This window comes from Centroberyx affinis, unplaced genomic scaffold (assembly GCF_046629955.1).
Source record: "Centroberyx affinis isolate AG114_WGS23_722 - 3 ecotype Tasmania unplaced genomic scaffold, CSIRO-AGI_Caff_v1 ptg001434l_1, whole genome shotgun sequence".
In the NCBI taxonomy this organism is placed as follows: Eukaryota; Metazoa; Chordata; class Actinopteri; order Beryciformes; family Berycidae; genus Centroberyx; species Centroberyx affinis.
In genome coordinates, this window is record NW_027279909.1 from 681616 (window position 1) to 706806 (window position 25191).

The following is a 25191-nucleotide window of genomic DNA, read 5'->3' on the forward strand; positions in this document are numbered from 1 at the left end:
TGACTAACATCTTATTCAAGTAGCCTAAAACATATAAACTGACAGGCTTAGCCTATCCTACTGTGTAATCTACTCAAATATTACAATTACAATTTTCCATTAGACGCTTAATTTTATCCAAAGCGACGTACATATGAGATTTTAATATAACACAAGCAAGGGTTTATTGTTGCTGGTAGGATAAACCTAAACTCAATTTACACACATTTGTATTGCAAAATAGCTTAGCCGCGTTTAATTTTGACATAAATCTGTATGTCATAAATTAATAGTATAGCCCAATTCATAGCAAGTGGTATCAAACTGTGATGGTGATATAGGGAAAAAGCGTCTGAAAATACAACTGTTTTGTTTACATTGGTAAACAACTGGATGCCATAGTTTACCGACCCTTTTATTTCCCTCCACATTAGGCTACTCCTCTCCATCTCTGGTTATTTTGGTTATTTCTGAATGACTGTGAAACCTGTGAGCATTTCCCTCCAGAGTGATATTTCCTACTCGACTCGGGGGGCGCGCGTTCATGTTATAGCTAGAGCGCTTCCTCTTCCCAAACGTGAACGCGTCCAGAGAAGGTCGGTAGAAAATGGCGAGTCTGTGCAAAAGGCAGCAATGCACAATCGAGAGGCGCGGCTTTCGGCAGGAACTTGACTCGTGGCGACACAAACTCATTCACTGTGTAGGTAAGGAGAATGCCAATTGCACGCTGAACAAATTTATGGTTTCAAATCCGCCGATATTGGACGTTTATGGGTGTAAATAACCATCTATAACCGGGCTCACCCGGGGCATCTCCGAGCGACTTTTTGTCCTCAACTGTTTCCTTTTCACGGCAGCAAGCCTGAGCCAATGAACGGTTAGTAAATGTTGCAGTTTGTGACAATTAGGCTCTGCTTCTTGGGGTACTTCGTTGTTTTTATTGATTCCATTCCGAAGTGTAGCCTTTCGTTGTTTACTGGCGTAGTTTGTTTAAAGGGCACAGTGTTTGTTTTAAAGGGAGTGTCAAACAGGAATTAGGTTTGGCCGATGCGTTGCGTCGGCCAAACTGCGGACCCCTTTTGCTGAAATGCGCGTCCCCGTGTGATGATAGCCTACTGTATTTTGGATGGGGGAGGGCGATGCATGCCCGTGGATGTTTTAAGTCAACATTACTCGTGTTTCTCAAATCACCTCCCGTGGGCGCGCAGTAGCTTACTGCAATGAGGAAGTCAGAGTAACTGAGACCCCCTTGGAGGAATTTCCTTTCTTTTCGATTTGCAGCCTGTGCTGAACTTCTCTAGCGACCAGTCCCCCAGCCCCCTTTAAAATAAACAAAAAACGTTTCCGTAAACCATGCAGGTTTTTATTTGTTAGTCTACAAGCTAAAATATGTATGAGCTAGCTGTTTATGTATGTATGTCTGTGTGGGGTGTAGGGTGGGGTTGGGTGGGGGTTGAATCTAAACTAACGTCGTGGTAGAATCTGATTGTCAAGGTACACACACTTATCAGTGAAATGGCCAAAGTAATAACATAGCTTTTTATAAAATACTGAGTTGGGACCCAGTGGTGAATCACAGAAAGATTTTTCCATATGTACAAGCAATGTAAGGTTCCCTGAAACACTGTAGCCTACTATACTAGCCCTTAAACATGTAAATATAGTTAAATAGGTGCAGAGTCATTTTGAAATGTTTCAGTGTCAGTCTTGGTTAGGGTTGCCACCTTTAATGCTCAGTTTGGAAGAGCGCTTTAGCCAAATCCCCTGTGGTCTCCTGTTCAGTATTTGCTGTTTAGAGCCTCCATGTTCTGCATACTATGGGGTGAAATCAAATTTAACATTCCTCTTCATGGATGACAAGTAGGCATCTCTTTCCCATTGGTCCTGCTTCCAATACACATAATGTGAATATGTATTATGGAAGTCTAAGCCAGTTAAAACAGAATACTGATTGCAGGTAAAACCTAGATTTATATTTTAAAGTGTTTTATATTGTCAAAAACTCTTTCGATTAACAATAACAACAAAAATATTGAGGGCGCAAAAGCATTAATCGGTGCAAAACAGCAACATTTCCTTTAAAAGTGGTCTTTTACTCTTCCCTTATTTCCCCCTCTCTTTCTAAAGTGAAAAATTTAAAAATGAAGCTCCAAAAGCCTATTATGTGGCTTGTGCTATACAGTGCTATACAATTAAAGCTAAACTGAATAGAAACAAAACTAGTTTGAATAATCCTGGAATCATTTAGATCATTAATCAAATTGCATCATTGACAGATTGTATACAATATAAGTAGCAAAAATGTTGCAAACAGCACATTTTCTGCAATAGACCTAAATACTAGGCTATGTAGCAGTTTCATTGTGTAGTACAATGATATTATAATTAAATAACCAAATAGACACCTAAAATCCTGTTTTGTTTTGTTTTTTAGAGCATATTCCAAACATAAAATATTCAGTTTCAGGTGATTCCTGTGATAGCAGAAATTGTGACATTGCTGCTTGAGTCTTCTGCACTTTTGTGTTTTGACTTTTTCCTGAAGCATGTGTCTTAACATAATTTACCTACATAGGCAACAGAAAATACCCTGCAGTACACTTTGCAGTTCGCCTTGTATTCATTCTCCCACACTGTCAAGACTCAGATGTTTTTTTTTACAGTCTCTTACATTTGACAGAGGGGCTTGAAGAACAGGAAGAGGCCATTTTTAAATCTCTGTCCAACTCCCGCCGCCCCCCTTCTCGTGACTCAGTAACATAGCAACAGCCAATGCGACACACACACCATCACACACAGAGTGAGCAAGCACATTGAGGAGGAGAGAGGGCTGCCTGCTGGTTCTAGTTTTTGCTATCAAATTTGCTCTGTAGTCATGTTTTATTATGAAACGGTTTCAATTAAATTAATTAGGCTATAATATATTTTTTTGTGACAAACTTAGCAGGCTGATAGTAAGATTAATGTAGTTGAGTATTGCCAAATGATGTCTCTTTACTCACTCCAGATGGTCACTGTGTATAGGTGTGCAAAGCTCTGTTGCTGTTGAAGTGTGTTATTTATGTACAAGGTGTGTGTGTGTGTGTGTGTGTGTGTGTGACAAAGTACGTGACAAGAGTAAAAAGAATGGCTTTTCAAAGTGCATTGTGAGCGATTTGCCACAAGAAGTTCAAGCAGGCTTGAATTAAACAATAAAGGTAATCAAACTTCCCAAACGTTAAGATTTGTGTGGTGTTGTAATAAGTCAGTGCATTCAGATGAGTGGCTGGCTCTGCCCTCTGCATCTTGACTAACAAGAGCAAGTGAAACTAAACATTTAGGGGGAGCAGCTGAAGCTGACAGTCTACTGCTCTTGACAGTCTGTTGCAGACCAGTTTAACCCAGTTTTAGGTTCAGTATTATGTATTATGCTTTAGGCTTCCTGTTTGAATGGACATCACATCCTTGGTTGTAACATTATGGTTAAAACTTAACTGGTGAACCTTGGCACTACCTATTTAACTTGAAGGCAAAATATTAGAGGTAGGCTAAATGTAGGACTTTCAATGTAGGTTAACTACAGCCTATCTCAGACAACAAGGCGCTTCAAGTCTTGCTTGATTAAGGCAGTTCAGACTAAATGCTTGCCGTCTGGTTGGGAAGCTGTTCACACTACGCGATGGGACAAAGTTGGGCATTACACACGAAGACGAGGGATCACACACTACCTGATTCTGTCATTCAAAAACATTTTCCCATTTGTCCAGAACAGTTCACTGTAAACAAAATTACAAAATAGCTGTTCTATCGTTTCTTGCTCCATGGTACAGAAGCTGCAGATTACATTTACATTCCACATTACATTACATTTATACTGTCCACAGTGTCGAGCCCGTTCACACTACAGGATAATGTGTGTCAACCGTCCGGCCTGAGTGTCCCTCCCCCAACCCGACGAGCCCAGATTCAAACTGGGCTTAGAATCAGCGTTAAAATCGTGCAGTTGGACCATGGCTTTATAATACAGCGTAAACATTTTCCAGCTAAGCAGGCTAATTCTGGCATTCTGGCTAGTCACTATCCCAGGCCTTGGACCATTCAGTTAAGCAGTTCTTCCTCTATGATTGACAAATGTCCCTTGTTCCCCAGCTATAGTTGTAAAGCTGCAAAGTACATGACAACGACATCAGCCTGCTTGCTGTAGAATGGCATATTCTGTCCATGACAACAAGGCCATACTTTTGTTTGGCTTTTTGGTGGAGAGGGCTGCACGCCACCACCACCCTGCTGACATTGAAATGGACATTTTGTCTTTGTGTATTTAATGTGAGCAGTAAAACCACAGGGCAGAGAGTAGGGCAATTGTCCCACAGAACAGCAGAAACTATTGTCTGTATGTTTGTCTGTACATGTGTCCATGGTACATCAGCCCCCAGATGCAAACTATGTAGCTGAAAATGTGTTCTCTGTCCTGATTTGGGGAAATTTTGACTTCCAAACAGTGTGGAACAGACTAGGCTAACATTGAAAAAGCCTGGAATTTCAGTTATTCATGCATGTATTTGACATGTGGGCGAGTTGGATTGAGGATTTACTCAAACAGATGACAAGCAAATATTGACAACAGGCAGATTGTGGTGTTCTTAATTTAAACTTTTGCATGGTCCATTTTCTGTTCCTGCATGCCCCTTCTGATGGGCTTTTGGTCTACATTTTTTTTAATTTGCAGAAGGAGATGGCTGAGGTTTGTTGACATTTTGCGAAACATGGTATTTTGTTGACAGACACAACTAGACCAACAGCTTTAGTGGTTTCACATGAAATGCACTGTCTTGACTCTGTGTGTGTGTGTGTGTGTGTGTGTGAGAGAGAGAGAGAGAGAGAGAGTGTGTGTACGTGCCCACATGTTTTTATGTTCGCCTGTCATGGTGGTCTCGGAGTTCTGTTATTCTGAGTTTTGCTTTGTGCAGCATTACACCATTTGAGTGTCAGTTTGCATCATATCATGTTAAGTATTCATGGAGTGTGTTTTCTGCCTTAGATCTTGCTCAAAGCTGTCACCTCATTGGCCACTGTGTAGCCTGATACAGCTATTTTGCTTGCAATCAACTCAATGTGTTGCAGCCAAATTACATTTCAAGCACTGCTTTGCTTATGCCTGTGATGGTTGTAATGCCTTAATAATATTAAGCTTATTTCATGTTTGTTTGTCTATTGACCCACAGCATGTCCTTTTTGTGGGTAGCGTTATGGGTTACATGCATTTCAGTTGGCTAGGCATTAAGCATTAGGCTTAGTCTTGAGATATGTGATGGGCCGAGTTAAGATGAAAATAGTCATGTACTGTAGCTCGACTAATTTGTGTAACTTTGTGATCTCTCCCCTTCAGCCCTATCCTAGCCATAGAGCCTTGCTCAGGCATGTCAATGACCCTCTTTGTACAGAATGAGAGTATGATCCACTTCACTATGCGAACATCATATGATTAAATAGATGATCTAATCGTAAAGGATGAAGGGATTTAGGATCAATTAATTTATTGATTACTTCCGTAGGCTGCAACCAAAGATACCAAATCCAACTAGCTCTATTTTGGTTATGCGCTGCTGTGAGCTGAGAGAAGCTCCCATTCTGAGAGCTTGTGGTCTCTCCCCCTGTGAGTTGTACTGAAGTGTCAGTGGGGGATGGGTTGAGCAAAGGTTGATGCAGAGCCATAGACCCTCAGAGCTAGAGCAGCAGAGAGAAGGGTGGGCCGCCTAGCGCAAAGAGCACTGCAATCCCATGATGAAATGTTTGCATTCTATTAACATTTGAGGAAAAGCTGCATCAAGTCAGTGTTGTTGTTTTTGTGCTGCCTCAATCATAGAATTAGCATAATTGCTAATTCCATGAATTGGCAAAGTCAAACCTTTTTTCCAGTGATTGATTGGTTGGTTGTAGGAATACAGACACACACAAACACCCTCAAATTCACTTGTGTGTTTTTTTTTGTCTTACTGCTGCCAGTCAGGAATTTAGAGCCAGGAATATGGGCTTGCCATTGTCAAAAATGGTAAACTCTAGCCGAATGTCTGGGAGACCTAGTGGGTGGAGGCTTTTTGCATGATTAATATTACCTTTATTACCTATTGGTAACAGTGATTCGACTACAGAAGATGTCCTATTTGGGCTATATTTAGAGGAACTTGCATTGTACAACTGAAAGGGATGTTAAATGGGAAGTAGGGCATGTTATTTCCAATTGCTTGATTAAATCTTCTCAAACCAAACAAGTGACAAAAGTAGTGTTAGTAGTTCACATTTCTACAAAAAAATATTTTTAGAAGAACTAGGCTATTTCAAAATACACATTGGGTAATAGATTGCAAAAGCAAAGAAGATTTTCCAACAGTGTATGAGGAAGAGAGAACGTGCAACATAATCAGGAGCTTCATGAATCCAAATTAGGCCAAATTGAGGGCCTATGTAGGTGGACTTAATATCCTCCTACCATCACAGTAGGTGGGGCATTGAATAACAGTACAATGGTTCTAGGCAGTAGCAACAGGTCATTGAGCATCAAGCATTGACATTAGGAAATTAGGTTACATGCCTATGATTTTAAAACATGAACATGAACAACCAAGTATGTTTTGTATCACCTCTTTGTGATTATTACATGTGTTTCTTGCCTTGAACATCATAGTGTTCCACTAAACATGCTCAAACACACTTATGCTGTGCCATGCACTTGCACTGCACCCCAACATTAACAAGGGGCTAAGCCTTGTACCAAGGCTAGATTACCTAGTGGTTCAGTGTTAGGCCGACCTTTTGGCTACACTACCAAGCAGTACAGTATCCAAAAACTTAAAGGCATAGCGTTGCTAGCATCTAAGTAGTAAAGAGGGTTTTAGAACGCATTATGTTCAGTTCTCAGTGATTTACAGTGTAGGTTAAGGTTAGGATTTAGGGAGGTTAAGCTGATCCTAGATCTGTGCAGAAGAGCACTCAGAGCCCCCTGAAAGGGGATTTCTCCTTCTAAGTGCTGCTGGGAAGGACAAGGGTGTCACTCCAAATCTCTCCTCTCTTCCCAGCTCTGATTGGTTGGAGATGTAGGTCAGAAGAAGACTAAGACAGATCGGGTAGGGTTGTTACTCACAATGAGCACACCAAGCTCCATGGAAAGATCATCTAGAAAGTGCCTAAATAGATAGGGTCATGGTCAAGTTTTGTGGCTCATGTGTGGCTTTTTATTTAGGGAGCCTGCCTTGGCCCAACACATTTTGGTAGCCTTTATGTCAACAGAGTTTAGGCTACCTTTTAAACAAAGGCTGTTTACATTTTATCAATTACAATATTTGGCCTATCTAAAATTGTATAGCAATGAACATGAACCAAATATACTTATGGTCATCTATTTGATGAAGGTGGCATACATCTTGAGTATAGAGATTGCCTGTAAAGCGTCTTGCCTCTTTCCTCGTTAGGCAGTTTGTCAGGGTTTATTTGATATTGGCCTGTTCATGTTGTGAACACACAACCTACAGAGTCTAGACTGCTTGCAGATGGACCTCAAAGCCATGAATTTGTTATAAGAGAGAGGTGATTATGCTGTATGCAAATCTTTCTTATTTTAACTCTGAAGAATTGGCCTGTCACCTAAGTGTAGCAGAATAGCATTAAGCAGCGTGTGAGTCTAAATATCTCACTTGGCCAAGAGGAATTTCTCTCCAGTCGGCTGGTTTACCTGCATGGCAAACATTGATTCAAACCTAGTCTCTTACAGTGGTGCCCAATTTGGGACAGGTTTCTCTGTGGTGCGAGGACCACAATGTTTGAGCATAGCGATGTAGTGCTCCGCCTCCGCCAAGGTTCGTGCTATTATTGCTTGTTTGTGAGTCGAATCCGGATCCGCTCCAAAATTTAATGGGTTCTTCCTTGGCCCATGCTACACCCTTCAACGAAGTTTCATGAAAATCGGGCCAGTAGTTTTTCCGTAATCCTGCTAACAGACAAACAAACAGCACCGAAAACATAACCTCCTTGGCGGAGGTAAAAATAAAGAAAAAGGTAGTTATTAACGACTCTGATAAGACTCACTTACATGTTGTCGACTCAATAATAGGCGGTCGATGAAGATTACCAGCCTAGTTAAACTAATATCTTTGTCTTGGATGTCTTTCGTTACTGTCCTCAATAAGTTTCAATAATCTTTTGTGGTAAGCCCATTGGCACCTAATACTGGGCTTCTTTTTTCTTTTTCTCATTATCACTTTGTTCTACACCTCTGTACCCCATGCTTTATATTGTATCTTGAGGCTATCTGATCACTATACATCAAGCCAGATATGTGTAGGAGCATCTGAATGGTGGCCTAATTCCTTCTCCAGCATAATTAATTGGCTAATGTTCCATCAAGCAGGCAAAATGCTTAACACACCTTATAGGCTGAACACTATCTTAGTATTTCTACATCCCAAAGCCCATAACATAGGGGACCCATAACTAAGCATAGGACAGATACTGCAGATGTTGGTGTTTTTTAATCAGTTTTTGTTGCATTTTAACTGTGCCCACTGCTCACTGTTTTATACACTCATTTATTTTGTAGAGCTTGCATGGCAGCAATACACGTTATCAATATTTTATCCGTTGCACATGTAGGCTGCTTGTTCTACTCTAGTGTGGTTTAAGCCTAAATCTAAGGAGCTGGCACCAAAAAATGGTTTTGTTTTGAAGAGGCTTGTGTGTAGGGACTCTTTTCATCAGCCTTCATACCACACTATGATCTGCCAGCAGAAATGTGTTAATATTGCCTCACTGTTATGTTTTGCAGTATGACGCATTTTTAAATGCCCTAAACCGAATTCCTGAAGAGTAGTTTGATGTCATGGCGCTGCTCTGTCAAACGAAAGTGGATGACCTACTTTTCTCCCCTGCCTCTGAAATATTTCAGAAATAGGATTGGATAGCTGCAGCTGAAGTCCTGTGCACTAACCCAGAAACAGACTAACGCTGCAGCTATAGGCAAGACTATATTTCACCACCTCATTTTTTCCCCCCTCTCTCTCTTTATGTTTGGCTCTTCAGAAGGGGGTGGGATTTGTTAGGGAAGCTGAGAGAGAGGGCATTTTAACAGATGACAGCTTTTGATTGGATTCACTGTGAGTTTAGGAGGAGAGTGGATGGCAAGAACTGATGAATATTTTTTCCTTGGCTTATTGTTATCAACTGTGAAGACATAAGTAAGTAGGCCTTTAGTGTATATCTCTGTAGTTAAATAGACTAGTGCATCACATTTAGCTAAATTCGCATTTGCAATAACCTATTTTTATTAGTAGTTCTAGGCCTATATTATACTAATGGTAGTGATGCACAGCTGTCTTAGGGTGAGCAGCCTGGTTTTAGTGTATTATTTTTAGTGCTACCAATGAATACAGCTTTTATGTAATGTTATGTAAGTTATCCCATATTTAAGATATCAAACAGTAGTCTGTTGCCATCTTTTTTGTAGTCAAAAATATTTGGTTAATGACTTTTTTAGCGTGCTAGTGCAGGTTTGGAATAGCGTGAGCTCTTGTACTCTCTCTGATTTAGGATCCAGTTCATTAGACAGATGTTACCTCTGACCTCTTTACCGCTTGGATTAACACATGTAGTAGTTTTGGATCTGGTATATTGACCCCATGGCAGTAAGCAGACATTGCATATTGCGTTATGCACTGTTCAGTGAAGTCCTGTTCAGCCAAACATACTATGTCCTTTGAACAGCTGGGACTGTAGGAAACACCCATCTCATGAGTAAGAGAAATATGCTTCTTTCTTTAGTTTATGTGTGATCTATGGGTTCTTGTAGCCAGACTTTGGTCAGCTTAATTGGCATTTTCCCTAACTGTAAACTATCTAAAACTATGTTTAGTGGATTTTGTAGATTTTGTTTTGGTTGAATTCCTCATCTTTACCATCAAGCCATTGATATGAATAAACAATACCTGACTCTGTGACACGATACATGTATGATACTTTGACATCATCACCTAGCCATCTTGTTTCTGGCAGTTTCTTTTTAATGTTAGAACATGCAAGTACTCCCAACTCTGTAGTTGCTTCAGTTGCTTGGCAACTGGAGGATGGAGCGCATGTATTTACCATTAAAGTAAAACCTGGGGTGAAAGCTGATAATGTGTGTTTTAACAGGAGAAGAGGGTTGCTTAGGGCGGTTGTCAAGATGAAATGAAAAGGCAAAGACAAGTTTGGTTGTATGGATAGGGCATGATCACACAAAATGTCAGCAATGTGTAGTAGGCTAGGCCCTAACTGATCTTTTTTTTTTTTTTTTTTTTTTAGTAGAGCAAATTAATTTGGGCCCTTGGGCAAATTGGGTTGTCTTAATCAGTAACACATTTTGAGTGTGTTCTGCAGCTGTTGGTTTCAGGACCACGCCTGAATGAAGAATAAATCATTGCAAATGTTTGGTTGAAATGTACACATTCGGCTCACTGTTTTATGATTGCCACTGAACATTGAATACTCATTGAATTTAATTTCTTTCCTCAGGGTTTGAGAGCATTCTGGAAGGTCTGTTTGGTCCAGAGCTGGTAGAAGACCTAAAATTATTTAACGGTAAGATTTTCACAACAAACAAAATAAGATGAGCATATCTCATTCATCATTATGGTGCTGCTGGTCAGGCTAACAAACATGCTTTCGAATGACATGTAAGAATTTTGTGGTTTGAATGTAGTCTATCTGTTATCTGCCCATTATGACAATGCTGCTCCATTGTACCATCTGGTACCCCTCTACATTCACTCCTCTCTACAAGGCTGCCCTTCTGGCTGCTGAAGAGAAGATGCCTTGTGTTCCTACAAAGTTGGTGTTTTGGATGGCGTGGGGCCAGTGTAAAAGTCTGCAGTTTCCTTCAGACATTTTGACAATGCATGATGTTAGTGAGACAATAGTGGGCATTATTTGGGTTTTCATGACCTTTGCAGTGACTGTAGTCTAAGTAGGGTTTCTACAATAGCAGTTGGTAAGGAGGGCTGCTGGAAATTAAGTTGAACTGAATCAATCCATTCCTCATTCAGTCAGACGCTGAGAATAAATGAAAATGCTTTTTGTCATGGCCTATGCGTTCATGTTTAATTCATTAATAAATTCATTCATTCATTCATTCATGTCTGTATTAAAAACATAACAATAAATTGCGCTAACCTACATGTAGACCCATGCTCCCTCTGTGTGCAGGAAGAATAATATATTAGCCTGGAATATTATACTCAATAGATTCAAAGTGAATTTAGAACACTGCAGGTTTCAAATGGAACCTATTTTTCATGTTGCAGCTCACAAGCCACTAGTCGGTGAGGTTGTCGAGTTAATGAGAAAAGAGACAGAACCTAAAAACAAAATGTGCTATGATGTAGTCTCTCAAGCAAGCATAACTGTTATCCTGTGTGATGTTGAAATTTTGTTTAGGATTAACAAATGTCACAGATTTTGTTAATACTGATATAATGCTGTAAATCTTGATTCTTCAGCGGATCTAATACGTGCTCTATAATGTTTTCTCAACACAAGACCTTTGCCCAGCTGAAGGTTGGGCCATTTGAATTTATAGGAAGCAACTAGATTTCCATGGCAACTACCTAGTGCATGCACTTGTACACTTGAGCTGAGATCACTGAACACAAGGACATTCTATGTTCCCCTCACCAACAATTGTGAGATATCCAGCTGTTCATTGTAATGATGTTTCTGTTGAACCTATATCCCTGTTTCTCTTTGTGCTACTTCCGTCACACAAATATCCTCATGTGGCATAGAACAGCAAAATAACTTCTGTTTAGCCCCCATCGTTCTGTTTTTATTATTCACCCATGACACCCTTGTGTTCAAATAAATGAAAATGGAAGTGCAACAGAAGTTAGTGGTTAGTAATCAACCTAAACAATGAACTGCAGCGAAGCCTTCCTCCATGTGGAAACAGCACTCCCTACAAAGTAAAAAACAACTTTTAGTTTCTGAAAATGTTGTTATACATTTGTGATTTTCAGTGCTTGTCATCTGAAATGTGTCTTTTGTTTTGTGTCCCTAGATTGTGAGCCTGAAGCAGTGTCTGATTGGTCATTCGATGAAAACTGTCTATTCTGCTGTTTAAGACGAGACAAAGTCAAGGTAAGCTTTCTAGTTTTCTGTACTTCTCTCTTTACATTGCTCTGGCGCCTCATTTCAACCAGTGGTAGGGGAAAAAACTGTCTAAAAGCAACAGAACCTTCTTTCTTTAAGACAATCTTTTGTGGCCTTCATGCTTTTAAATAGTAGACAATGGAGAAAGAGAGAGGAAAGGACGTGACAAAGGTCACAAGCCAGATTTGAACCTAGACTGAACCTAGACCTAGTCTGTACTATGTGCCTTTGCCCTTCGAGCCACCAGGGTTTTATGGCAGAAACACTTAAAGTAACTCGAATATGTAGAGCTGGGCCCGCTTGATGGTAACTGGGTGAAATTATTCAGACTAATAGTTATATCTAAGAGTGAAACCAATACAAATTGAACCAAGTACAATTAAAATTTGATAATTGTATTACAATTTGTACATCAGTCAGTAACAACCTGCAACTGTTGATCGTGTTTAAAACCAGATTTATCTCCATCAAAGTATTTCCCCACTGAGGCAAGATAAGCTTTTCTTTTTCTTTTTTCTTTTCTCACTAAATTATAGGCCTCACACAGAGCCTTGTATGGCTAATGCAAAACATTGTAGGACCCTTTTAAGCAAGGCAGTTTTTTTTAACCAAAGCAACATTATTTCATCTTCCCATACATTTTGCTCAGTCCATCAGTACCCTATCTGAGTATGAAGACCTGTTTGTGTTTTGTCATTTGACAGGAACACTTAGTTGGCTTAAGCAACCAGGGCCTTGAAGATACACCCAAGGCGCTCCTGGTTAAAGACCAGACCAAAATCAACAGACTAGAGAAGCAAGCTGAGGAATTTCTCAATGCAGTTCTCTGCAGAAAAGGTGAGTCGCTGGGTCAGGGATGACTCTGGAAATGGGTCACTTGCATCATTGTCTCTCACTGTTATGAGACTAATTAAGCTTGTTATGTTCTTATTAAAATGTAAAGAAAGTGTTTTGAGCATGACTTTAAAGTGTTGCAGCTGTGTTTATAAAAGTATTATAAGAAAACACAGCAGAAGTGTTTTCGAAAGCGATATTGATGTTGATGTTGTGCCTCCCTTCTCTAATTACATTGGATGCTAAGTGACACAATTATACACGGTGAAGTGCAAACTGTTATCTTAAATTTGAGGGTCCTTTCAGCCACATCAAATGAACATGTAAAGAACTGCAGAGAATTTGGGCAGATTAAGTGCAAGGTTGAAATAAATGGTTTGGTAGTTGAGAAAAGGCAGCAGAGGCCTGAGTTACCAATCAAGCTTTGAATCATTAAGTTCTTGCTACAGAGAAGGTTGGCATGGACATTTCTTGGCATTAATATTTTATTTAGCATTTTCTTCTTTGTTTTTTTCTTTTGAACCATATGGGAAGTTTATCGGGGAGATAAAAAACTGCTATAATTGCTCATGCCAATTTTGAAGTACTTCTGCACAAGCATGACGACTTTGAGATGTATTAACATCTCAAACCCATGTGTACTTGTTCTGTTTCATCTCAACCATGAACTACATGCTAATGCAGAGTAATGCAGAGCAAATAATAATTACTGATAAATCATCAGAAATGCAAAATGGATGGAAGGACATAATTGTCATTGTACACTAAGGATTTTTGATAACCTATGAAATATGACCACAATATTTTGCACTGGGGCAGTGTACTGAAAGGGTTTTTGTTCTTTCATTGTTCTTTGAAAATGGCTGAAAATGTCCTCAAATTATAGCAGTCGGACAATCTGCACTTTAAACTCATAGTCATTGTGTTATTACACAGCTAAAGTAATAAGAGATGGAGCCAAAACCTCAAACAAGGTGTCACTCACTGGCACTGGTGGAGCTCACTGAAGAAATGTAGGCTTAACAATTTTTTCCTCCATGTTTTTTCTTTCTCAGATGTGCCAAGCTTCTCAGACCCGCACATTCCAGTAGTGGCTCGAGAGATCATGCAGAGAATGATCCGCCAGTTTGCCGCCGAATATACCTCAAAAACCAGCTCCCCTCAGGATAGTGGCTCAGATCCCCAGCCTTGCTCTGACCAAAGCTTGCCGCGCCCACCCTCGTTCTCAGGGGCTCCACCTTCTACCAGCCCTGCTGCCACTCTGGCTGCCTCTGCACACAACCAGAACCCCGTCCTCAGCAAGCTCCTCATGGCCGACCAGGACGCCCCTCTCGACCTCACCGTCAAGAAGCCCCCGGCCGAGCCCAGTGAACAAGGTATTGTGAACTTCCACACATCCTTAACAGAGTAGCTCATTCCAGACTGAACCAGCACACCAGAGATGGTGCAGTCTGACTGTAAAATTGGAATTCACTGAACTGACTCTTTTTTGACTCGTTTTTTTTTTTTGTTTTATTTGTTTTTTAACAGAGGGAGTCCTTGACTTATCTCTCAAAAAGAACCGCTACAGCAGCAGCCTGCCAGCCCACAGTCCCTACCTTTCTCCAACCACATCCACACTCAAAGGGTAAGATAAGTCTCTCTCTCTCTCTCTCTCTCTCTCTCTCTCTCTCTCTCTCTCTCTCTCTCTCTCTCTCTCTCTCTCTCTCTCTCGCTCTCTCTCGCTCTCTCTCGCTCTCTCTCTCTCTCTCTTACTCTCGCTCTCTCTCTCTCTCTCTCTCTCTCTCTCTCTCTCTCTCTCTCTTACTCTCTCTCTCTCTCTCTCTCTCACTCTGTGGTCTCTAGTCCTTGAGCACTGCAGTAATGAGTTTTTGTTTTCTGAAGATCTGCAATAGCATGGTCCAGTAAGACTGTGAAATTAAATGCAAAATTAAGCTTTAGTAACTTAATAATTTTTTTCATTTCTTGAACAAGGAACCGTCTTGTACACGTTGAACCTTCCAATCCACAGATCCATAGTTTTTAATTGTAGATCAATATAACAGATTCCAGGATAATTGAAACTACACTAAACTCCTCCTTGAGGTCTGAAACCCTGCAATACTATAGGAAATAATAAGTTAAAAAAAAAGATTCTTTTAGGAGTTGCCGCAGTGACTGAAGAGATTCCCAATGACAGTCATTCAGTAGTAGAGGTGTTAAAAGTCATACTTTCACAGTTACTGCACTGCATGTGATGAGATATAGCATGAAATAGTCTTCAGAATATTAGCATTTCCAGTACCTCCATTATCTGGCTGGTAACACTAGTAGTTTCCTCATCATGCATGCTTTTCATCAACATTATTTTTTCCTCATGATGCCAACTTTTGCCATAAAGCATATTCACTGATGATATCAACTCTCTAAAATTGTAAGGCATTTCCTGGAATGAAATTTAGCCAAACCAGAGGGCTGCATTCCCAGTGTAATTACATTCTCTGTACAAACAACTTGCATTTTACTCTAATCTTCATTTGAATCAAACATTTGGATCAACATCTTTTTTTTTTTTATCTAAAAAGTATTTGAGTCTGTTTGTAGATTGATTCTGTTCTGTTTTCCTTGAGGGCAAAGCTTGATATCTTGATATCATCATACTATGCCCTGGATGTTAGTGCATTTGGAATTGATCATGCCTGTAATTCAATTTTAATTTGGATTAATTAAGCGCCAGTTGCTTTGATACAGCTTCCTTCGCTGCTTTGGGAGCTGATATGATCTAAAGTGATGATCATTCCTAGCAGAAAAAAAGCTGCCTGTGATTTTGATCTTACACTGCACATGGGCTATAGATGCAGAATTTTATATCTACAGCCTTCATTTGCCATATCTTCAGTTTGATAAGTGATATCTAGATGAAAACCAGTTGCATCACAGGGCTAGGGAGTATTAAATGAAGAAAAGCAGAACTCTCTTATTAAGACTCTTAAGTAAACACTTTTTTGAATATTAATAGGTAAAAGGGATATTTTTTCCCCAGATAAAGTGTATTTTATTGTTTGTTTATTATTCTTCCTTCACTAAAACACTAGTCAATTAATCAGTCAAACATCAACCACCTTAGTGAAAGAGAATCAACTAGTGCATCCCTATTCACTTATGTTGTGTGTCAAATTTACATTGAGTGTCTCCATAACTATGGACATTTTCCTTTGGTCAATATTTCTGACAATTTTTGAATATGGTAAACCAAACAACCCATTTCTGCTGGCTTACTCTTTTATTGCTGTGCTTGTTCAGTGGTAACGTCACACACAAAGGGCCGAGGGCTAAACTTGCATTAGTCATTTGGTAACACATAGTCAGTGTGCCCTGCTCCGCTGCTACATGCCAGGCTGCTTTACTGCAACAACAAATGTCCCCTCCTCCTTCTTCTGGCTGTGCTTTTTTGAGCCACTGGAATACATACATCTGTATGTGTTCCAGTATATATCTTTTTCTTTTCTTTCCTTTTATTTTCTTGGTTTCTTTGCCCTTGGTTTTCCTTTTGTTTCTTATCTTATGTTGATGCAAAATTTGTAAACAGAATCGTCAAAGCCAACAAATAAACAAATTGTCAAACTTGAGCCTTTTTGTTCTTAAAAGCCACACACACAACCACACAGAGACATTTGTTCAAAAAAAAAAAATAGTGATGTTACCAAAGCAAGGTCATATAATAAAGGAGTGGCCAACATCCTCCCCTCCCCAACCCATCCTCCTTTTAGAAAAGAGAAAAAAGGCACTGTGCAAGCTCTGCTTACACCCAATTTCCTTCCATCCAATCAGGCGATCCTTGAGAGCGGACGGGCAAGTCGGGCTGTTTATGAGGAGCCTACAGGATGGGAGGAGGAGGGAGAATATCGGCCACTCCACCCATTATAAGCCTTCCCAGCCTCTTGCATACTCGCTGCACATCAAAGAGGAGGTTGGTCTGGCCCAGGAGAGCGACCCAGAGTCACCTCCCAGCCATAACCACAGCTCCACACCTACTGACCTCTTCAGAAATGGATCTGCATCCTGGAATACCAAAACTCATTTCGGGGCTCTGCTCAAACTCAGAACCAACAGTGAGGCTAGCGAATACCTTAAAGACTTACCCAAGTTGTTGGAAGCTGCTGGGCTTTTCTCAAAGTCGGTGTCGTCTGATAAAGGAACCATCCAGGAGGCCCGCGGAGACCAGGGCCTCTCCCTTTCCCCTTCATCATCTTTTGACCTCAAGATTCCCCGGGTGCGAGGTTTGTCCACAGGAACGGATCAGTCTTGGGGTTCCTTGTCCTCTGAGTTTTCTGGATCACTCTGTGAGAACGGTCTGGGAAAGAGGCTTCGTTCTATTCTACCCAAGCACGGCCGGAAAGGGAGCAATGGAGGACTTGACGGCCCGGGTGCGGAGAAGGAATATTGGGCTTATGACACAGACCGCCAAGCCTTGGGGGGAAACTATCCCGCCTTGGATTCAGAGTCAGATCTAGGTAACAAGCAGCCGAGGAAGAAAAGAGGGCGTTACCGGCAGTACAACACTGAGCTGCTGGAAGAGGCGATTGTGGTGGTGATGGGCGGGAAAATGAGTGTGTCTAAAGCCCAGTCCATCTATGGGATTCCACACAGCACCCTGGAATACAAGGTTAAAGAGCGACTGGGGACCTTAAAACATCCTCCCAAAAAGAAACTGAGGCTGCTAAGCCAGGTAGAGGAACAGGATGTTTCGCAGTTCCCCGAGGGTCAAGGACTCCAAAACTCGCAGCACAATGAGTCTGAGAAAAGAGAGTGTGCATCCACAGAGTATGGCAGTGAGTTGTTTGATGCAGGCCTCTCACCAGATGAGTAACATAACAATGTAACAAGGTGCAGTACTAATAATGATGTACTTTTAACCGGTTAACAATAATGTTGCATTTGCTGGACAGTGGCAGTGACAGAGTTGTCTTTCCATCATACCCAACTAGTTGTGTATAACAATTAATTTAAAAAGCACTTATTAATTAATAACTTATTTGACCTGGTCATTTTTGGTCATTAATATGTACACATTTTTGTCTACTTTAAGTGGCTGCCTGTCTTCAACACTATAAGTGTCCCCACTGCACTACATATTGCCCCCAGAAAGCTCCCTTGTGCTTTCGTAGGAATTTTAACACACATGTTTTACAGTATTTTCAGTTTTTTCTTTTAAACTGAAAATGGTGATCCCTGGCTATATAAATGTCTTCTTAATAATCAGAGCCACATGGAATCATGTCTTGGCAAGTGGCGCCCCTTACTGTCCTCTGTCAGTACTATATATTTTCTTTTAAAGAGCACTTGATCACTTATTCAAACTAAATTCATATGCGTCATGCAATTATGCATGTTGAGCACTGTAAATATTAGGTTAATGCAAATTTCCTCCATTGTAATGCATTTGTTTTATGGATGACATGGAAAGTTTCTGTCACTGTTTTGCAAATGCACTTCTGAGATTGAAGTGGACCACACAACACCAAGAAAATATAGATGCAAGGATAAACTTTATGTTCCAGCACGTTTATATCCATTTTTTTTTCTTTTAGTCTGTTAGAATAACATGGTCTCTTGTCCAGAATTTCACCTCCCTTTCAGTCCAAATCTGAGAGCTAATCCTCATAAGCATGGCATTATTTCCACCCATAAATGTGATGCAATTTTGCTGCGCAGTTTGAATCGTGATAGTTTTCTCTCGTAGCCTTCAACACACCTCAGGATAAGTTCAAGCTGGGGTGCAGTATTTGTCAGTGAAAGAAAAAGTTCTCTATCAGGAAAATATAGATAATACATTTCTATAGACACACATAAACATACCTCACTTTAAGATATCCTTACTTACATCAGTGCCTCATCGTATTCAGTCATCTCTAAAAGGGGGTAACATGTCATCCTCAGATACCCTTTTGAGATAACATTTTAAGATGTCTTATACTTACTGACAAATATGTGCACCCTGCTATCAGGTGTCTTCACAACCTACCTTAACCAGTGTCAGTAGCATTTCAGTGCCAGTGTAAGGCTTCTGAACGTTTTAAATCTATGCGGTTTAGGGCTTGTCATTTACAGATTTCAGGTATTGGGCACAGTTGTCTCTGGGACGTCTTTCTCTAAGACATGTGACAAGGGGAAATGTTCATTCTGAATTTTTTTTTTTTTTTTTTTTTATTCATCAGAACAATGCAAAAACCTCAATATTTTATATTTTTTTCCTGCACACATAGTTTGGATTGCAGTTGTATATCATTACATTAATTGAATGCATGTTTCAAACAGGTCTTGCTTGCCTGATGGCACATAATACAGAATATTCTCTTCAGGTCAATAGTGGCACTCCAGGTCATAACAAACAGTTGGGTCATTACATTACACACATTCAGTCCAATATTATGATGATGCCACATCCTGTTTGACTCGCAAGCCAGACCAGACTTACAAGTTGATCACACTGCAACTTGTGAGGCTAACGCTCTGTTGTAGTGATGCCAGCATCTTCATACCTGTATTGACCCATAACAGTCAGTAAAACACGCACCAGCTAGCCTCTTACTTAGTATTCTGGATAACTCTCCAAAATACTTTGTAGTATTTTTGAAACTGGCTCCTGGGAGACAAAATCAGAAAATAGAAAATATCAATCCTGTGCTTATCCAGAGGTTCAAAATGAATAAAATCTAGGTGCAGTATTGGAATGATTTAATCAGTAATGCATTGCAACCGGCTCTTAAGGAATGACCGTGTTTATATATGTCTCTTGCATTATCAACAGTTATACCTCAGGACATTCCATAATATGGGATCGTACACATGTGATCCTTTTATCAGGTTAATATACAACTCTAGCAAATCTTTATATATTCATTTTGCAGCTCTTGCAGGTATTTAGACGTAGACAATATTGCTTTTGTGGTATTAGATGAAAGTGGATGTTTTGAATACAGAATGAGGACATGATATCTCAACTATAAGTACCTCAGATATTATATTTGCAGAGATGAAGTTCAAGAAAATACATCTAGATTGTAAACACTGATTTCAAGTGAGAGTTGGTTCTACAGTAAAATGCATAACAATATGTCAGGGACCTGCACACTTGTATGTTAGTAGCATCGTACCAATAGAACAACTTTATTTTATGTTGGATGTTAAACTTATCAAGCTATCTTGTTTTACACATTAGTTTAGTATGTACACTGCCACTTTTAAGCTATTATGGAAACAACTCCAAATGCAGGCATGCTTTAGATGTATTTCATGGCTTTATTAGGTTTGGATTGCCATTGCTCTTACTCCAGGCAACAATGTTCATTATTTGAAATAGGTAATCCATTAGTGGGTTTGATAGGCCAAACCCTTTACTCTTAATTGCATGACACATTTACACTAATTCACAAAATGTGTGAATAATGTTTGTCTAGGTTGCAAAAATATGATGAAGCAGTTACTTCAAGTTGACTTGCATCATAAAGTAAAAATGGTCACTCTGATTCACTTTCACTAATTGGATTATTCTTGCATCGACAATCATCCAGTGTTACACATAGGTCACACTCTGCTTTAACATTCAGGGCAGATTTTTGAGCAAGATCCAACATTTTAATATATAAAGCAAAGTTAGTCTGTTAAACACATTAGGCTTACTTTAGTGTAGTAAGTTTTTTGTCATTTGTGCCGAATAGGCATTTTGGGCTTATGGACAGATAAGAAATGTCAGTGCCCTCCTCAGTGTATATTGTAGCAAATCTAATGGTTTACTACCTCATCTAGAAAACTGATATCATAGTCTACTGTCCTCATAGCTATTTTATGTAGCTATGTCTCATGTACCCAAACACAAAGCTTCTGTATAAGATAACGTTTGTTCCAGTTGATTCCTGCTAGTAAATAGCTTAGAAGAAGAGCTGACACGAGACAGCAGGGGAAATTACTCAAAATTCAACTTGTGGGTCGAACCATATGTAAATATTTCAAAGTATCCTAAAAGTTATATGCACCCTGCTTGACTTTGAGTATTTTAAAGGTGGGGTGATAATTTTTTATTGTGCTCTTTGTTGTTGGTACAGTTGGTGTATATGATAAACACATTTTTGATGATTTCTTAGTTTGGAGTAACATTTCCATTCCTACAAATGGGGACAAGGTTTGATTTTGCCTCCCCTTCTATAATAAATCAAACAGATGATCTGTTTGGATATGAGTTATTTGGTTAATGCAGTATTTATTAATCAACCTATTTCTCAGCAATTAAGTATCCATGAATGTAAATGGCTTTAACAGTAGACAAAATGTTATTCACACAAGATTTTATGGACACATAGATATATATTACTTATTAGGTATAATTAGTTGTCTCTACGTGATAGAAGTGAAGGGGTAACATTTCAAGTTGTACTTCGCTTTATGTCGACACCAGTTGGGTGTCCTTATAGACTATATCATGCTTAGCCAATATAATGTATCAGAGCAAAGGTCTTTGTGAATTTGATTGCACAGCTGCAAATAGTGTCACTCTTTAAATGACTAAAGCGTTTGCTTGTCCGTAAATAACATGTACAATTTTTTTATGTTTACTTTAATATTTACAAATGTACAAAGGAATGAATTTGGGTGTATTTTGCATGATTGGACTAAAGCAAACATGTCACTGGTAAACTTGATGTGTATGGTGAAGTTTATCTTTGATTGAGGATGTTTTATTGAAAATACTGGAGTGTAATCAGTGTATGTAATGTCAAATAGATGAAATTTGAGACCTGAAATCTCATTGAACCCATTTTAAAATCTGCTTAATGGATCGCTGATAATGTATGTAAAAAAAGCTCATACTATAGTTTCCTAAAATCTGATAAATTATTTATATCCCTACTGTACAGTCAGAGGAACATCATGGATGCATTGACACATCCATGTTTGTGTGTTTGTGAGATATTTTTCCCTCATGGAATTCAATTGTTGTAATTATTGGTTATCTTCTGCTTGTTAGATTGGTTATATCCCTCCTATTGAAGAAAAAGGCATGTGCCTTGTGTCAGTTCTTTTACACAATGCTAAGTGAAACGGAGAGCGAAACCCTCAGGGATGAAACACTTGCCACTCACTATTCAGGTACTTCTCTTAAACCTAGCCAGCAGGGATGTGAAGTTATTGAGCATAGCAAAAAATTGGTCAGGTTCCGGTTGCAGCAAATGTTATTTTTCAATCTGTAAAATCTATTTTGTATCTCTCTCTAAAAGTTAGATTTGAGATATTTTGGCTAGCTGCACAAATCATTGTAATTATGTTGGGAGCCAAAAAAATATTACTACACCTTTTCACTGTCTATTATTCTTATTTTTGTATTTTGATACACAATGAGTAACCTCAGTTCAGGTAAGGTGTTCGCCAACGGGGTTTTTAATCAGCAAGTTTCTCTCCAGTTCACAGTGCCTCAAACAGTATAAATGAATCATATTCTATTGATTAAAAATGGTTAATGTACCACATTCAAATCCCTGAGCATTTCAACAGCAAAAAGTCATGAACTCTTCTCACATGACTGACATGCTTTACTTCATACACACCTCTTGCTACTAAGGTTGTGTAGTAACCACTGAGATTGAATTATTATGTCTAACTAAAGTACTAGTAGCATGATATTTGGAAATTAAATATTTACTTGTAGTTGTATACAGATATAATTGACCAGTTTAGTTATTATTTGATAAGTTAAAACAAATATTACACAGCCTTGTTACATGCTGTTTATAAAGGGGATCACCTCAGGAACCCAGATGTGGCTTCACCCATTGGGTTGTTTCCCTTTTAAAAGACGACAGTATCCACTTGTCTAGTTAAGGAAGGGCTTATTTTTACAAAAGAAAAATAAAAGAATCCTTTGGAATTAGATATGAAGACAAATCTATTTTTGGCATAATGTCATGGTGTAAATGCTCCAAAGGAATATGATTTCATACTAATAATAGGCCTACCTCACTGACATAATTTTAGTCAAAAATCCAAAAGAAATATGGCCCCCAATAGATTGATTTATTTAGATTTGCAGGGACACAAACAAAACCTCACAACTATTAGTATTATTAATTTTGCAAACATTTTGTCACACTTGTGTCATGTCTTTTCATGCTGTAATTGATTTTTTCTTATTTGTACTCAAGTTAATTTGTCTTAAGTTGTTTGTTGTTGAGCACTTGTCATTAAATGTTATGTTGCACTAGTTGTTTAATACAATTCGGAATTGACAACTTGAGAAAAATGGCATATATGTTTGCCCCTAATGTATTCACTCTGTGGTGAACATGATTTTGAGTTGTGTTTTACTGAAAGTGGAGCACCATTACTTAATGTCTTGTGCATGTGTAAAAATTTTATTGATGTATACTGTAAGGAAAAGCACCACTTTGAAAAAAAGAAAAAAAATGAATTAGCTGTAACAGTGTAATTGGTCAAATTCACTGGATGAAAGAATCACTTTTAAAATCACTTATTCTTCTAATAAATATGCTGTGAAAACACATGCTGTTTGTGAATTATTTTTACACGAAACATTCAGTTTCACATTTTTTGACAATTATATCAGGAACTGGCATGGATCTAGGAAGGAGGTTGTTATGTCTTAACATAATGCATTATATTGTTCCACTGAACTGGTAAATGTGACTTAATATTGCAGCTGCTGAATGATTACACTTAATTTGTCCTTTTGTTTTTTTTCTCAGTGAGTCTCCAGACTTGAGTGTTACAAAGGCAAAAGACCTGCAGTCCACCTCCACGCTGGAACAGTTCATGGCCAAACTCTGCCCCCACCATCAAAGACAGATTGTAGATGCCCTAGGCTTCCTACAGACAGAAGTCAAAGCATTAGCATCTTCCAGTGCATTGCAAGCCTCTAACTCTACCTCTGGGATCCAGGGAGCTACATGCTCCACTGCAGCATCCAGCCTGGACAGCCCTGAGAAGTCGTGCCCTGAGCTGAGGCTTCCCATTGCATCCACTCCCAAAGTTCCAGAAACGGCGATTTCGCTGAAAACATCCATTATTGCTGGCTCTCCTTTGGATCTTCGCAGACCTGGGTCAGGGAGTATCCAGGCTTTGGTCACTCCCATTCCCGATACAGTGGACGCAGAGAACAACCGTCACAGTGACCATGCCCCTCTTAAGATGAAAATAATGAAGACCAGCAACCTTGCTGATGGTAAAAAGATGTCATGTGTGCTTACAACCTCTCTTTTAACTAATTCTGGCACTTTGGAGGAGAGACAGGGTAACCCGGATTCACCTAACAGAACAGAGGCTCACAGTGCTAGACTCAGCTCCTCTGTGAAAAGACACAGTCAGTCTGGTCACGCACATCAAGCCAGACAGAGAGACTCTCTCGGACACACCAAAGATACACCAGCAAAACCATTTTCAGTTCACAAGACCTTCAACACCATTCCTCCAGACTCCCCCCGGACTGCCAGAAAGACCATTAGGGGTTCCTCCAATCATCGAACTAGGGACTCTGCTTGTAGGGTTATAGCGGACCCTGATCTAGGCCACTGTGACATTGTTTATATTGACAAACCAATTACAGAGTGTTTGAGGGAACAGCAGCGCCACATGCTCCCACGCCGCAATGCCAGGAAAAGCACTAGAGGACATATGTATGTAGAAGAAATGTGGGAGTTAAAAACTGTCCGCACCTTAGCTGGCCGTAATGAGAAGGGCAACTGTCCTAACCCAATGCCAGAGCTGATCACATTGGTCACCCCAAAACAGGTGCTTGCCAAGCCTGATGGCGTACCACCTGTGGATATGCCCTTAGCTGGAGGTTGTGGGGAGACAATTAGTCAACAGATGCCCACAGAGGAGTCAGATGAGAGGGAGATACCAGGAACAGGAGATGTGGTGGAGGCAGCAGCCAGTGAACCAGATCTTATAGTTGAGACTAGTCAAACAGATCAGTGTCAGAGCAAGGAGCAGTCTGCCCCTCCATCTCCCTTAAGCTCCCCAACAGAGAAGATAGAAACGGATGTGAATGCAGATGTAGTGCAAGATGTAACCACAGATTCTGGGCAGACAGGGGAAAGTGGGGAAAGTGTTGATCAGGCTCCATTTGAAGTAGAAAAAGACGACCAAGAGTCTGAAGAGACCTTGAATGAAAGTACTGCGCAAGTAGTGGCAGAAACAATAGTGGAACCATCAGAGATTGATACCATAGATGAAGCT

The 25191-nt window shown here is 39.7% G+C and overlaps 1 protein-coding gene across 1 annotated transcript; it reads left to right on the forward strand.

Moving 5' to 3' along the window:
* Nucleotides 1-586: 586 nt before the first annotated feature.
* Nucleotides 587-18114, forward strand: LOC139650046 (ligand-dependent corepressor-like). Its single transcript, XM_071526585.1, has 7 exons — nt 587-683; nt 10498-10563; nt 12038-12117; nt 12834-12966; nt 14019-14339; nt 14494-14590; nt 16774-18114. Exons 1-7 carry the CDS (start codon nt 587-589, stop codon nt 17810-17812), a joined length of 1833 nt encoding a protein of 610 aa, XP_071382686.1. The 3' UTR covers nt 17813-18114.
* The last annotated feature ends 7077 nt before the right edge of the window (nt 18115-25191 follow it).